Source organism: Ochotona princeps, chromosome 6 (genome assembly GCF_030435755.1).
Source record: "Ochotona princeps isolate mOchPri1 chromosome 6, mOchPri1.hap1, whole genome shotgun sequence".
Classification (NCBI taxonomy): domain Eukaryota; kingdom Metazoa; phylum Chordata; class Mammalia; order Lagomorpha; family Ochotonidae; genus Ochotona; species Ochotona princeps.
This window is the reverse complement of record NC_080837.1, coordinates 57,163,137-57,179,050: the sequence shown is the minus strand read 5'-3', so window position 1 is coordinate 57,179,050 and position 15,914 is coordinate 57,163,137. Positions and strand designations below refer to the sequence as shown.

Below are 15,914 nucleotides of genomic sequence, written 5' to 3'. Positions count from 1 at the left end.
AAAGGAACCAGTGTACAGTACCCTGGAAATATTTCTTAGGAGATAATAGATTGGTGGATAGTAAATAAAAATATAAATAAGTTACCCAAGTGAAGATTTTCTGTAGTGGATTTTATTTGTGTTAGTGGATAAGTATTAATTTCAGTTGTATTCTTCATATAAAATAAGAGCTGCACAATAAATTGTCCTGTTAAATGCCACTTGGGGCCTATGTTTTGTCAGTAAAGTGAATTATGTTTAATTATTTTGAACCATGTCTTGAAGGTGACTTTTTTATATGCCTCTCTAGTCTCAAGAATGGCCAGAGAGATATCAGGGTCACCAAGAGTAATTTAGAGGTTGCCAAGGACTTGTTCAAAAGTGTTTTCAAGTCTGACCGAGAACTCTGACACTTAGAAATAAAAAAAAAAAAAGTGAATATTTCTAATCATGTCTTCTTTTCAGGACTGATCTTGAAGAAACTTCTTCACACAGGAAACTCCTTAAAGGTATACTATATTTACTTCCTGTAACTTCAGAAACAGCAAGATATACATCAACTTTTTCCTATATATTGTCAAATTGTCTTCAGTATTAATTGGCAATATGGCAACATTTTCACTACATGTGAAAATTTCTCTTACATTGACCGTGGCCATTGAAAAATTATTGTATTATGTGAGTGCTTTCATTTGTTTACCGAAAATCCTTGTTCTGTAAAGTCTTTGGAACAAGAAAATAGTCATTCAACAGACTACTGCTCATCTTATTGGAACCGCTCACGGATGTATAAAACAGGAGGGGATAGGTACTTAAATGTTGGCCTTATTTCATTTTATGTGTCTTAATCATACTCCAGTAAATGAGATGCTCAACCTGAAAACTTCCTGCTGCATGTAGGTTAGATGAGGTCACAGATTACTGGTTCTTTTGGTGTATAGAAGTGTAAAGCGGTAAGTCTGTTTTTCATTTTTATTTCAGATTAGGCGGGAAGGTGTTCGTCTGTTCTTGTTATGGTTGCAAGCTCTTCAGAATAACTGCAGCAAGGAACAGCTCTGGATGTTCTCGTGCTTAATTCCCGGGTTTTTAGCACCACAGTCTGAACACGGACCTCGAACTTTAGATAATCTCATTAATCCTCCACTCAATCTTCAAGAAAGTAAGAGTCATGGGATGCTACTCACCACTGTGTGTTTGCTCTGTGAAAGTTCTTTTTAGAGTGTCTATATTGTCTATATTGAATAATTAAAAGCAATATTTAAAAATGTTGGTTTTATTATTCTTCATATAGGGCAAGGACAACCAATCAAGAGAACTATGGAAAAGATAGTTTGTCACAGTTCCCAAGAGGAAGGAGCATGTCATGACATGGGAGACAGGTGTGATGTAGGCACGTACCGGTGTTAGTCAAAAGGCACAGGGCACAGAGAAAAATGTGGCCCCAAAATTTAAAATGGCTCACACAGGAAGGAACAGGCAAGCCAGGATAAGCAAGTTGAGGATTACTCCGTTTGAACCGCTGCAGGGCACTCTGTGGCATGCAGGTTGTCCCCGGTGCTGTAGGTGCTGGCCCTGGGTGATAGGACGGGTGCTCGTGACTCCCAGCGTGGAGGTGGAGGGTTGAGTGCTGTTTCCCAGGCTGCTCCCAGGCTGTCTCCAGCCCTGTGCAGAACAGTGTCTGCAGAGTCTGTGCGGGCCTGGATGTGTCAACACTGGGAGCCTGTACCTAACATAGACCAGTTTTATACTTTGTTTTCTATTTGTTATGCTTCACCATGGATCTTGGAATTAATTTGGATGCACGTTGAGGTTTAAGTGTGTCTTATTGTATACAGTAGATGATTGTAAAGAAATATATAAATTTAACTATAAAGTGCCCCAATATTTTGATTTGTAAATTTAATTTAGACATTTAGAAATACTGTTTAATATCTGTTTTGATTCTTTAGTGAATCTTTGTGCTAGTTACTTTAAATACTTCTGTTTATTTCTTTTACTTTTTAAGTTCTGTGTTAGTGCTGATATTTGTGGAATTTAATTTTTCTTTTTGTTTTACACACACATACACACACATGTTTTCCTTTTCTTTCACTAGTGAACATTTGTCATGAACAGTGCTGTGTGGGGATCTTCCGAAAGCTCATGGGAACTGTGTAATATGAGAAAACTATGCATTGATTTCAGTGGTTTTTGCAACAGGATAAACTTTATCTTTGAATTGCATTTTCCCACATTTTGAAATACTTTTTTTAGGCAACTAGAGCAACCAAATCAAAATAATACCAACTGTGTGACTTAAACAATGAAAGCTTATTTTCTTACGTTTCTAGAGAAATAAAGATGCATGTTGCAACGGGTTTGATATTTGATGATGCCCTCTCTTTCACATGTAGATGTACCTTTCAAATAGATAAAAATATAAGTAAATTTTTTAAGAGATGCAAATATCTTTCCTGCATGGGTTCACTCCCAGAGTTCCTGCAACAGCAAAGACGGGAGCCTGGAGCTCAGTCCAGGCTCCACGTGGAGGGCAGAGACACAGGAGCGTGAAGCGTCACCAGCGCTTCCTGGGGTTGTGCATCGGCAGGACACTGATGCTAGAAGTGGAGCCAGGGCTTGCACCCAGGCACTGATCAAGGATGTAGGCATCTCGGGCAGCATCTGAACTGCTGTTCTTAACTCTTGCCCAAGATGGGGTCATTTTGCTACGTTTTCACCTGCCCTTTTCTCTGTGCATTTGGGTGCATGTGTGTGTGCCCAGAAAGCAGGCAAGCCCTTTGGTATCTCTTCCTCTTCTTGTATAAGGACACCAGGCAAGCCAGGATAAGCAAGTTGAGGATTACTCTGTTTGAATCGCTGCAGGGCACTCTGTGGCATGCAGGTTGTCCCCGGTGCTGTAGGTGCTGGCCCTGGGTGATAGGACGGGTGCTCGTGACTCCCAGCGTGGAGGTGGAGGGATGAGAATAAAAGATTTGTATTTTATTTTCTACAAAGCATATAAGTGTGGATTACCTGTGTATTCTTTAGTGCATGATGAAAGTTCTTAGGGAAGGATGCCATGAGTTTTAATGGGATTTTAATAGCTTCATTTATTAAGTATATTGTTCTTTGGGGATTGAGTATTCCAGGAAATCTCGAGTACATGTGGTAAAGGTTGTGTGTTTCAAGTATAACTTTTCATGAAGTGTTAGGAATAATATACTATGCATCTTGTCACTGCTCAAATCTGCCACTGTTATGAAATTTCTTAGTTGGTTCATGCTTATTGAGAAATATATTTAAATATTTATATTTGTTAAACCAATGTTTTTCCTAAAAACATGTATTTCCTAAAAACATGTTTTAGGAAATAGTCAAAAGAATTCAACTAGCTTTAGATTAATTTTCTTGGATTTATTATAATGAATGTTCCTGAATTTCTGAAAATTAAAAAAATACAGATTTGTTTTCATAACCATAATCAAATTAACTTTTGAGACTATGGATTCTCATTAGTGTTTCTCATCATTTGATTAATTGTGCAATGAATTTTTAAAAAAGATGTATTTGTTTGAATAGCAGAGTTACAGAGAAAGAGGGAGAGACAGATTTTTGTTCTGTTGGCTTGTGCTCTAAATGGCTACGGTAGTTAGGGCTGGGCCAGGCTAAAGCCAGGGCTTAGCAGCTTCACCCTGGTCTCTCACATGAGTGACAGGAACCTATGGCACTTGGGCCATTTTCTCCCGCTTTCCCAGGCACATTAGCAGGGAACTGGATTTAAGTGGAGCAACTGGGACATGAACCAGCACCCATCTGGTATGCCAGTGTCAAAGGCAGCTGCCCCACTTAATGTGAACCTGAGATTAACACTAAAACTGCTCTAGTGAGCTATTATGTACCCTTAATTACTGCATGTATGTTCATCCCTATTTCAAAATCTCTGAATCAGGTGTTCCCAAAACATCTGATTATTCATGTTTCTGGTTGTGGTGGACTGTCAAGAATGATCTCAGATTCAGATTTCCAATATTAGAAAGTTTCAAGCAGCTTTTGTTGCCTCTATGTTTTGTAATTAGCTGTTTGTTATGTAATTGTGTTATTAACTTTATTTTGTAATTATATTATTCTTTTGTCTTTGAATAGCCCAAGTCACAATAGAGGAAATCACTCCTCTTGTCCCACCACAGTCTGGGGATAAAGGACAAGAAGATCTCACTAGCTATTTTCTTGAAGCACTTTTAAAGTATATAGTAATTCAGGTATGTGTTGCTTTCTTTGATGTCTTCTCCCTTATCCTTTTCCTAATCCTTGGATTTGTAATCAGCAGCTGTAGTATTTCAGTATTGTTTTATACCAGCTGCTTGCTTCCTGGGGGCCTAGTGTGCAATGGCTGCCAACAGCAGCCTTCTTGATGGTGTATGCAACCTGTTGCTTGTACAGGTTGCCCTAAGGGACCTTGGAGACAGCCCTTTACAGTGGACATTCCTGCCTCTGACTTCATGGTGTTCCTAATCTAGGCTGTAGACAGGTATGCGGGGTGCTTTTGGAAAGCCTCAGACACAGTAGCCAGGGTTCACATCAGCCAAATCATCATGTTCTACCTCACCAACTGCAAAGCAAGGAGCATGTGGTTGAGGCCCTGTGCAGGGCCAAATTTAAGTTCATGTTTGCCAGAAAATCCACATCCCTAAGAAGTGGGACTTTATCAAGTTCAATATGATTGGATTTGAAGGTGTGATGGCTGAGAAGCCGCTCATCCTGGGCAGCTGTGGGGTCAGACACATCCCCACCAGTGGTCCCTTGGATGAGTGGCAAGCTCTATACCCATGTGCGCCTCTGTTGTTCTGTGCTCGTTAACCTCATCAATAATAAATTCCAATTGCTACTGAAAAAAATTATTGATGTAAAGGGATTTTATGTATTTCATAGCTAGTAGAGACAACCATGTTTCCCTCCTTCCCTCTTAAGAATTGGTCTGCCAAGATGTAAGTGGGCTGCAGCATAAGGAAAGGGAGGGAAATATAATTTATGCTCCAATTTGTTCGTTTTGAATTTGCAAGTGCATGCGTTTTGTATAAGTTAGATATGAAATACGCATTCTGTAAAAGGCATCTAGTTTGAGTCCTGATTTCTTATCAAATATCATTGGTGAATTACTTAGCCATCCTGAGTTTCTGTTTGCTCATTTGTAAAGTAAGGATAAAAGTAATACCTATCCCAGTTTGGTGGATAAAGGTTAAGCACTGCTTGGTGCACATAGTACCAGTTCTGTAGTGGATAGTCATTGCTGTTTCGTTATTGTCACTACTTCTTTTCTTAAAACATGCTTTTGTACTTCATGCAGATTTTTTGAGTTACATTGCTCTGGGTTATTGGGTACAGTTACTAACAGTTTTGATACATGCATACACCCGTGACAGCCTTACCACAGCCAAGATAATGAACGTGTCCATCACCTTGAACGTTTCCTTGGCTCTTTCTGTATTCCATCTTTTTCTGTCTCATTTATGTGAGTGCCCCAAATTTCCTTCTAGTATCACTGCTTTCTTTCCATACTTATACCCTTCTTGTCTGTCACTGAGAGAACTGGCCGAAATGATTCTCAGACTATTATTTAATCAGTCCTTCAGGTGGATGAGCAGTGTCTCATTACCACCTTTACCCTGCAGAAATAGATTTGCCTTCACTGGGTTGAACGCACCACCCAGTCCAGGACTTTGCCAGCCTCCTGCTTAGATATCTGCATTACACTGCTGGGGTTCTGTTACTAACCCTGCTCTCTCACTTCCGGTCTGTTAGCCCCCTCGCTTCATGACCACCCCTTTCATGCCTTTCAGGCTTTGAGTCGTTGGCCTATGTCCTCCCCTTGTCACTTCCTTCGTGGACACCCTGCTTCCTGTGCTCAGCCTCTGCTTACCTGCACCTGTCTGCTACTGTTGCTCACACATGCACATATTCTGTATGCCTTTAGTTATTCAGAAAGAGAAAGAGATGCTAATCTTTGTTGTTAGAGCTGAGTGTTTACTTGATTTTCATTTTTTTCCAGAGGATCTTTGATTTTTTAAATATTTTAATGTGTTTGTATAGTAAATAAAATTTTTTTGCTGTTGTCACATATGATCTTCTTAGTGTAACATTTGAGTGTATTTAGAAGCTTGTTTATAGTATCATGGTATTAAAAAGGTTTTCTAATGATTCTGCTTATTTTTAAATTTTTAGGTGAAAAGTTTAGAATGGAAGAACAAAGAAAACCAAGAAAGAGGATTTTCGTTTTTGTTTTCACATTTTAAAAAATATTACTTACCTTATATTTTCCCAAACATCTGTAAGGAAAACAGTTTATATCATCCTGTACTTGGTAGGTAGTGTTTGGCATTTTCTAATAGACCACACTTAATAGTAAAATAGCTGTGATTGTGAAGTTAGCATTTATTTCTTGCAGAAAACTTGTCACATTTAATATGTGTATTCACTGGTAAAGATACTATACTTAAATTAATTTTGAGAGTGAATTAATAGACAAGATTCACTGAAAATTAGGTACTTTTAAAGCACCTACTGTCAGGATCTCCTCTTTTGGGAATTACTACCAGAAATGGCTGTGATTGTAAATTAAACTGAATTCCATGCTTGATTTAATGCTTACTCTATTTTAAGATTTTGTTTTTAATGATTAAAAACTTTTTTTTAAAAGATTTATTTATGTTTATTACAAAGTCAGATGTACAGAGAGGAGGAGAGACAGAGAGGAAGATCTCCCGTCCGATGATTCACTCCCCAAGTGACCGCAATGGTCAGTCTGTGCCGATCCAGTGCCGGGAACCAGGATCTTCATCCGGGTCTCCCACGCAGGTGCAGGGTCCCAAAGGCTTGGGCTGTCCTCAACTGCTTTTCCCAGGCCACAAGTAGGGAGCTGGATGGGAAGCAAGGCCGCCGGGATTAGAACCGGCGCCCATATGGAATCCCGGGGCTTTCAAGGCAAGGACTTTAGCCGCTGGGCCCTAAAACTTTTTTAAAGTAGTTGAGAGAGACACAAAGAGTCAGCTCCGCTCTGCTGATGGCTCCACAGATGTCCTCATCCCAGGCTGGTCAGGTTGAAGCTCAAAGGCAGGAACTCACTACAGATGTGCATAGAAGGCCTGAACCAAGTTACCTAGTCATTGCAGCTGCCTTTCGGGTTCCATGTTAGCAAAAACCTGGAATTGAGAACTAGGAATTTAACCCAAGGGTTTTGATATGTTACGTGGGCATATATCAAGAGTATATGCCAAAGATACATCACTCACAAGGCAGACTTTTTTTTTCTTTTAGATTAAAGGCATTAGTAATGTGTGAACAGGAATTTATATTTCATGAGAGGTTGCTAATGCCAGGTTTGAACTACCAGCAAGTTCAGACGAAACTTCAAACTTTGTTTGACCTCAGGATACTTGTTTCGGGTGAATTGAAACTTCTAGGAGTTTCTTTGTACTTAGATAGAATTCGTTGAACCTTTTAATATTTTGTGAAGAAGACATGTTACCATATATTAATCTAGTATGTATGATTCATTCTTCTGGGCTCTGTACGAACAGCTAGCACAATGTAAAATGTAATTTTTGTACTAAAGCTACTTCTAAAATCATAGTAGCATCATATTTTTTTCAGGTGTTTAAAAATGTAGATTTGTGGGCCCGGCACAGTGGCCTAGTGGCTAAAGTCCTCGCCTTGAATGCCCCGGGATCCCATATGGGCGCTGGTTCTAATCCCGGCAGCTCCACTTCCCATCCAGCTCCCTGCTTGTGGCCTGGGAAAGCAGTTGAGGACGGCCCAGTGCATTGGGACATTGCACCCGCGTGGGAGACCTGGAAGAGGTTCCAGGTTCCTGGCATCGGATTGGCACGCACCAGCCCGTTGCGGCTCACTTGGGGAGTGAATCATCGGACGGAAGATCTTCCTCTCTCTCTCCTCCTCTCTGTATATCTGACTTTGTAATAAAAAAATAAATCTTTAAATATAAAAAAATGTAGATTTGTTTAAGCATAATTCTTATTTTCGATTGTTTTCCTTTTATTTTAATAGATATCCCACAAATGAGACCAAAGCCACATTATGTCATGATAAAGAAGGATGCTGAAACCAATGAAGCCATCTATTGTACAAAGGAACCTTTTATCAAGGCTCGTGTTATTGTCATTCGTTGGCTGGTTTCTTTCTGGCTAGAGCCAAAGCCACATTCAGGACCTCATATTCCTGGGATGGAAGGTGAAGTCTTGCCAAAGAATATTCAGGTAATACACAATTAGGCTTGTGAAAGTTAAAACTTACTTCATAAATCCAGTCTACTAGTTTTAAGAGTCTCATATTCTACCAACTGAGCTAGCCGGGCACCCAGTCTGTTAAAACTAGTCTAAAACTAGTCTACTAGTTTCAATTATTTTATGTATAAAGCATATTTGAAACAAATATTAGTACTATTTTATTTGTGTTCAGGCATTGTATAAATCTAAAATTTAGCCATTACTATAAATTTAATTGCTCAATAAAAAATAAAATGGGATTAAAAAAGTAAGAAAGTAGTTTAGTTACATATCGGTTTCAGCTTCCAACTTGTTTCTTTTTATCGTACGCTAGTGCCCATGTCCACAGGAGATATATTCCAAAAACCCCACTGGATGGATACTGAAAAGCTCAGACAGCGTTGAACACTTTGTAAATACTATATTTTTTCTTATATGTGTGCAGCCAGTAGAAAAGTTTAATTTATAATCTTGGCATAATAAGAGCTAAATAACAATACATAAAATCAAACATGTAGTAACACTGTTTATTGCTATGATCTTCCATTTGTTATTTTTAAACTGCATTTGGTAACTCAAGTTGAGGAAAGTCAGACCACATGTAAGGAGACGCTATTGGACACTCTTGGACGCTATTTGCAGAAAGAAGGAGAGATAGAAAGATGTTCCATTCACTGGTTTATTCCCCAACTAGCCATAACAGCCGGGACTGAGCCAATCTGAAGACAGGAGCCAGGAGCTTCTTCCAGGTCTCCCACGCAGGTGCAAGGCCCAAGGCTTTGGGCTGTCCTCGGTTGCTTTCCCAGGCCACAAGCAGAGAACTGCATGGGAAGCAGGGATGCCAGAATTAAAACTAGCGCCTATATGGGATCCCTGGTGCATGCAAGGCAAGAACTTAAACCACTAGACTATCGTGCTCGGCCTAAAAACTACTATTTATTATTACTGTATTATTATTATTATTATTATTATTATTATTATTATTATTATTATTATTGTTTTAATTTGAGAAGTAATGAGAGTGATAGATCCTTTATGTGCTGGTTCACTCACCACATGCCTGCAGCATCTGGGCTGGGCCAGGGTGAATCTAGGAACCAGGACCTCAGTGTGAGTCTCCCACATGGCTGCAGGGACCTACCTCCTTGAGCTGCTTGAAGATGTGCACTACCAGGAAATAGCAGTGCGCCGGATAAGGGAAGTACATGTCCCAGCCAGCCACTAAACTGTAAGACAGATTGTCTGCCCCCTATGTATAAATTTTCAGAAAAACTACAATAATTAAGGAGGAGCCCTTTTTAATTTCTCAGCATTCAGAGTGCAGATTTAAACTCCTGTGACCCTGTTCCTGCCCTATTCTCCACAAAGGCACCAAGTCTAGACGTGATAGAAAAAACATCTATACAGGGGCTGGTACTGGGGAGTAGCAAGTTAATTCTCCACCTGTGGTGCTGGTGTTCCATATGGATGCCTGACCCATAGAGATGTCAGTTCATATTTGCTCCATTCTGATACAGCTCCCTGGTTTATGACTTAGGAAAGCAGTGGAGGATGGCTCAAGTTCTTGGGCCCCTTCAGCCACCTGAAAATAAAATAAATACTTAAAAAAAAGGATTAGATACAAAGTCTACTATTCGTTCATAGTTATAGTCACCCCTCAGTAGCCATTCGGGATTGATTCCAGAACCCTCAGGAGGTAACAGATCCACAAATGCTCAAGTCCCTTATCTAAAATGGTGTAGTATTTGTATGTAACCTATACACGTGGTCTTGGAGACTTTAAACATCTCTATATTATTATAATACTTACTGCAGTATAAATATTTGTTGGGTTGTTTAGGAAAGTATGAAAGCCCGTGTATATTCAGTACACTTGGAGATTGTGTTCAAATTTTTTATCTGTTGATAATACATGGATGTAGAACCCAGGAATGTGGAAGGCCAGCTGTGTAAGGTATTATTCCTCAAGATCTGAACTGCCACTGCTTACTAAGTTCGTTTTTCACCCAACTTTTTTTAATCTGCAAATATACTAAGAAACAAATCTGTAAGGGAGTAGACTATTAGGTATTGCACATTTTAGGGTATCAGATGCTGAGTTACTTACATTGTCTCTTAATTATTTGGAATGCATCCTGAGTGAAATTCTAGGCCTGAATTTTAAACAGAAGTTATGTGTAGAAGGCTTTGTTTCTGCCAAACTTTTCTGTTAAAATACGAAATATCGAGTTAAACAATTACAGGATTCTTTTCACTTTGTTTTGATTTCAGAGAGCAGCTGCTAGTTTGGTATCCAGAGAAGAAAATAAAAATGATAATGCCGACAGAGCAGACAGAAGCGCGGAACCAGAGCAGTCTCACTCCAATACCAGCACACTCACCGAGCGGGAGCCGAGCTCATCCAGCCTGTGTAGCATCGATGAAGAGCATCTCACGGATATTGAAATCGTTCGCAGAGTTTTTTCTTCTAAAAGAAGTAATGTGAACTTTGTCACAGAGATATTTCGTCAGGTAAAAATATCTCTTGGTATTTTTAGTTTGTAATGAAGACTATAGCTCTTCATATACCAATTTTTAGATACTTAAAACGTATGGGGGTGTTTTTTAAAGTTCCTATTTAGTTTTAAAAACTTATATCTGATTGTTTAGTATTTTCTGTTCATATATTTTAGCTATTTTCTTATTCTTCCTCCTAGTCCTTTTGTTATCAAATTTTTTTTAAAGTTACTCACTTTTTTTTTAATTGGAAAATCAGATATACAGAGAGGAGGAGAGACAGAGAGGAAGATCTTCCATCCGATGATTCACTCCTCAAGTGAGTGCAATGGCTGGTGCTATGCTAATCCAAAACCAGGATCCAGGAACCTCTTCCAGGTCTCCCATGCGGGTGCAGAGAACCAGGGCTTTGGGCCATCCTTGACTGCTTTCCCAGCCACAAGCAGAGAGCTGGATGGGAAGTGGGGTGCTGGGATTAGAACCGGTGCTCATATGGGAACCCGGCACGTTCAAGACTAGGGCTTTGCCTCTAGACCACGCTGCCGGGCCCTGGAAAGTTGCTCACTTTTTAGATTGCAACTCTTATTAATTATGGTAGAATTACTTTTGTCTTCTCTATTGTTAGTAAAGTGCCACTTGTGAATATGCAAGTGATACTTCCATTGCTTTTAAATTACCTTTCTAGGCTCAGTTTTTTCCTCTAGGGAAGTTTAAGATTAAAGTTGCTTATGACAAATACTACTCTGGGTAAAAGTTAAAAAGAGAAAAAGAAAATAAGCTATTTCACATATAGCCAGTAATTACTAAGTGTGCATTTCAAATGCAGATGTGCTGTAAAAATAGATGTAATAAAAGTTAGCCCTTTGAGTTGAGTAGCAGAGGTGCTTAGCAGGGAAACATTGAATTTGTTAAGATGAAGGCAAATCATCCAAATGTCGGGCAAGTAAATGCGTAGCAGAGAAATATTTTTTGAACAAAGTGAAGGAAATTGATTGAACACAAGATAAACCTGCTAGCAGGCAGTGAGATTTTTGTGGATTCTTATTGAGAAAGTTGGTCTGGTTGGCCTGTATATGTGTAAATAAGTGAACACCTGTGAACTAATCATGGGAATGGCATTGAGGTAGGTACTTTGCAGAGAGGAAGTTCATGGAGCGCTCGGTGGTCAGCAGTGGAGACATTTCAGCAACACCTGTGTCACCCGTTCCTCCAGCTCCTGCAGGGTTAACACCACGTGTGGTTTTTCCTCTCCTTTCAAGGCACCCGTCTGAAGTGGTAATCCTTACTGCCATTAGAAGAATGGCAGTGACCAATCTGATGGTGTAAAGTTTAGATGGGAGGTCCTTGAAGTGTGACAGTCAAGGCCCTCCCAGAATTTATTTGTATTGTTATTTTCTTAGTTTTCATTTAATTTTTACCTTTTGTTATTTAAAAAAAATTTTTTAGTTACTTGAAAGTGTTAGAGCTGGAGATGGACATGAAAAAACAGAGGGATGGCCCGGCGCGATAGCAAAGTGATTTAAGTGCTTGCCTTGCACGTGCCGGGATCCCATATGGCTGCTGGTTCTAATCCCAGCATCCCCACTTCCCATCCAGCTCCCTGCTTGTGGCCTGGGAAAGCAGACAAGGACGGCCCAACACCTTGGGACCCTGCAACCATGTAGGAGACCCGGAAGAACTCCTGGTTCCTGGCTTTAGATTGGCTCAGCTCTGGCCGTTGCGGAGTGATCACTTGCGGAGTGATCACTTGGGGAGTGATCCACTGGACACTCTCTCCTCCTCTCTGTATATCTGGCTTTCCACTAAAAATAAATAAATTTAAAAAAAGAGAAAAGAGAGAGGATACAGAAAGAGAATGTGAGAAATATCTTCCGCCTTCTGTTTGTTTCCCCAAATAGTCATAACCTCCAGGTCTAGGTTCTGCCCAAGCCAAAGAGGTAGGAACTCGTGCTGCTCTCCCGTTTGGGTGCAGGGGCCCAGACATTTTGCAGCTTTCCAGGTTCATTAGCAGATATACTGAATGTGAAGCAGAATAGCCTAGAACTGTAACCAGCACTGTGGTGTATAACGCTAGTGTCTCAAACAGCAGCTGAACACATTTGGCACTCCACTTCTCTATCCCCTTTCCCCTTCCTTGGTGGTTGTTACAGGCATTTTGCCGTGCATACTTTACTTTCCAACATCCAAAGTAATTTTTATTCTCTTTCTAACCAATACAGGGACCAAAGAACTCTCTTCTACTAATGTTGTTCCCCAACTTACGTATTAATAGTAAAAATTTAGGTTTTTAAAAAATGTTTTTGTTTTAACTCCAGTGTTACTGTACTCTTTATTCATTATTGATCATTAAACAATTTTCATTTTCAGGCCTGGCATTGATGGCCCAGTGGCTAAATTCTTGCCTTGCATGTGCCGGGATTTCATAGGGGTGCCAGTTGGTGTACCAGCTGCTCCATTTCCCATCCAGCTTTCTGCTTGTGGCCTGGGAAAGCATTAGAGAATGGCCCGGAGCCTTGGGACCCTGCTTCTGTGTGGGAGTCCCAGAAGAAGCTCCTGGCTGCTGGCTTCAGATCAGCTCAGCTCTGACTAGTGCAACCATCTTGGCAATGAGCCAACAGACGGAATATCGTTCTGTCTTTTTCCTTCTCTCTATTTAACTTTATAACTTTATTTAACTTTTATTTTTTTCAAATTTTATTATATGTATATAACTTTATTTAAATATATAATTATATTTAACTTCTCTCTATTTTACTATTATAACTTTCCAATAAAAATTTTTAAGTAAAATTTTTAAGTGTAGAATACAGTATTATTTCCATGCTGTTCATTATGTTTTTACTCATGTGTCAGATACTAGATAATTGGACCTTTGGCCTTTTCATCATCAGTTTTCCATTTTTCCTTACTGCCCAGCCCCTTTTAACTTGCAGTCTGTTTCTGCTTATGTGAGCTGACTCTTGAGAATACAGCAGTTATATCCTGCGGTAGTCTTTCTGTGCCTAGCTGTTTCACCAGTGTGTTGTCTGCCAGATTCATCCTATTGTCACACATGGGAGGATATTTTCTTTACGCTTTCTTTTTCAGCTGACACTTAGTCTTTCTAAATTTTGGCAACTGTAAATATTGAGGCAGCATAGATACCTCTTTGAGAAGCTGAATTCATTTCCTTTAGATATTTCCTTTGGGTATTAGCAACAAACAAGAGTTCATGTTTCAATACCTTGCCATCACTTGAGATTTTTGTCTTTTTTATAACAACCATACTACCAGATGTGAGGTGATATCTCATTGTAGTTTGTTTTGCATTTCTTTGATGCTTAATGACTGAGCTTTTTTTCTTTTTCATAAGCTTGTTAGCTGGTTGTGACATTTGCCAAATATTAAATTCGGTTATTTGTAGTGTTTTGTGTTGTTTTTGCTGTTGAGTTTTTTTTTAAATTATTTTTTAATAATCTTACTTAGTTGATTAGGGTACAAAGGATCAAGGGCTACAGGGTGAAAGTGGGTAATACCATTGTTTCCACACTAATACTATCATTTTTTTCCCTGTATCTGGGGTCAGGGGAGAAACAAAGGAAAAAGCCCCACCCACCCTCCCACCCATTCCAGATGCCCAATGTGAGGCGCACTCTGCTCAAGCAGTTTTGATAGTTCAACAGTTCTGGAATGCTGCCAATCTCGCCGTTCCGATCACAATGAAACCTATTCAGAGTCCACTGGCTGACATAGTCTCTTTATGGTTGGGGTTCTGAGATCAGCAGTTCAGTTGGAGGGATCTCCAAAGAAACTTCATTTGAGATGATCCCAGGCCTGATTCTTGTGTGAGTTTGCCTGTACAGGGTCTTAAACCGTCCGTTGCCCCAGTCAGCTTATGCACATGCTGGTTGTTGCTATTGCTGGGTCCGTTCTGTTTCCAGCCCTGTCTTCCTCATGAACCAACGGGTGTTGTAGTCCAGCTCGATCCTACCCACTTCATACTTGGTCCTCATGCAAACCAGTGGGAGCTACAGCCTGGTTGGGACGACTCCCCATAACCCCCACCAGGTCTGCCCCCTACCCTGGTTCCCTTGCTTGCCAATATGTACCGCAGACTTGTTCAGTCTGTCCTACATCCCATTTAGCTCTCGTACATGTCAATGGGCATTGAGGCCTAGTTCAACCCAACCAACCTACTATTCAGCCCACACACTTACTGGCAGGTGCCTTTCTTTTTTTATTATTATTATTATTATTATTATTGGAAAGCTGGATATACAGAGAGGAGGAGAGACAGGAAGATCTTCCATCCGATGTTTCACTCCCCAAGTGAGCCGCAACGGTCGGTGCTGCGCCGATCCGAAGCCAGGAACCTGGAACCTCTTCCGGGTCTCCCACGCGGGTGCAGTGTCCCAATGCATTGGGCCGTCCTCGACTGCTTTCCCAGGCTACAAGCAGGGAGCTGGATGGGAAGTGGAGCTGCCGGGATTAGAACCAGCGCCCATATGGGATCCCGGGGCTTTCAAGGCGAGGCCTTTTGCCGCTAGGCCATGCCGTCGAGGTGCCTTTCTGTGTAGACACCCCTGCCCAGTCCTGGTTTTCGTGCTGTCCAGTGAAAGTGGTAACCCCAAGGGAGATGCCCACTATCTCCCTACTAGGCCACTCCCTGATTATGCACTCTCCAGGTGGTTCTGGCTTGACAGAATTAGTTCCCAGTGCCAGCCTCTGCCAGCTGATGCTGCGGCTAAGCCCAACCAACCCTCACCCACTCTAATTTTTGCTTGCATCAGTCAGGACAGTCAGTCAGCCCACCATGGCCCTTCCCTTATCTAGCTCACATGAGGCCCACAGTTGTTATAGCCCTGCCTAGTCTGATTTGCCCCCATCCTGACTCACGCTTTCCAATGGGAGTAGTTGTCCAGCGGGGAGCCAACATTCCCCTGTTGGCTCTGCTTCCTCTCCCCGGTTTTCACATGTGCTGTTTGGGCGCTGCAACCACATCTGGTACGGCTCATCTCACCTTGGCGTTCCTTAATGTGCGCTGGTATTTGTCACAACCGAACCTGGCCCGACCCACACTCTGTTCTGGTGGTTGGATTCGCCAGCGGGTGATGTGAACGGGTTCAGCCTGGTCTGCCCTCAACCCATGCCAAATGTATGCCAGTGGGATAATTTTCATAGCCTGTTCTGGGCTGTTTCCTA

General features: G+C 40.9%; 1 protein-coding gene and 1 non-coding gene across 9 annotated transcripts in view; both read left to right on the top strand.

Moving 5' to 3' along the window:
* The window catches only part of RALGAPA1 (Ral GTPase activating protein catalytic subunit alpha 1), a 214,207-nt gene that overhangs the window by 37,842 nt on the left and 160,451 nt on the right, over window positions 1-15,914 (top strand). For all 8 annotated transcript variants that reach the window (XM_004584764.3, XM_058666350.1, XM_036495464.2 and 5 more), the window contains exons 5-10: window positions 445-488; window positions 961-1,138; window positions 4,102-4,217; window positions 6,178-6,316; window positions 8,020-8,228; window positions 10,509-10,748. In XM_004584764.3, the coding sequence (XP_004584821.2) occupies window positions 445-488; window positions 961-1,138; window positions 4,102-4,217; window positions 6,178-6,316; window positions 8,020-8,228; window positions 10,509-10,748 (926 nt within the window). The remainder of the gene's footprint in view (window positions 1-444; window positions 489-960; window positions 1,139-4,101; window positions 4,218-6,177; window positions 6,317-8,019; window positions 8,229-10,508; window positions 10,749-15,914) is intronic.
* LOC118759355 (small nucleolar RNA SNORA70) lies at window positions 4,297-4,426 on the top strand. The gene has a single exon (XR_004996147.2). It is a non-coding gene; the product is annotated as a small nucleolar RNA SNORA70 (small nucleolar RNA).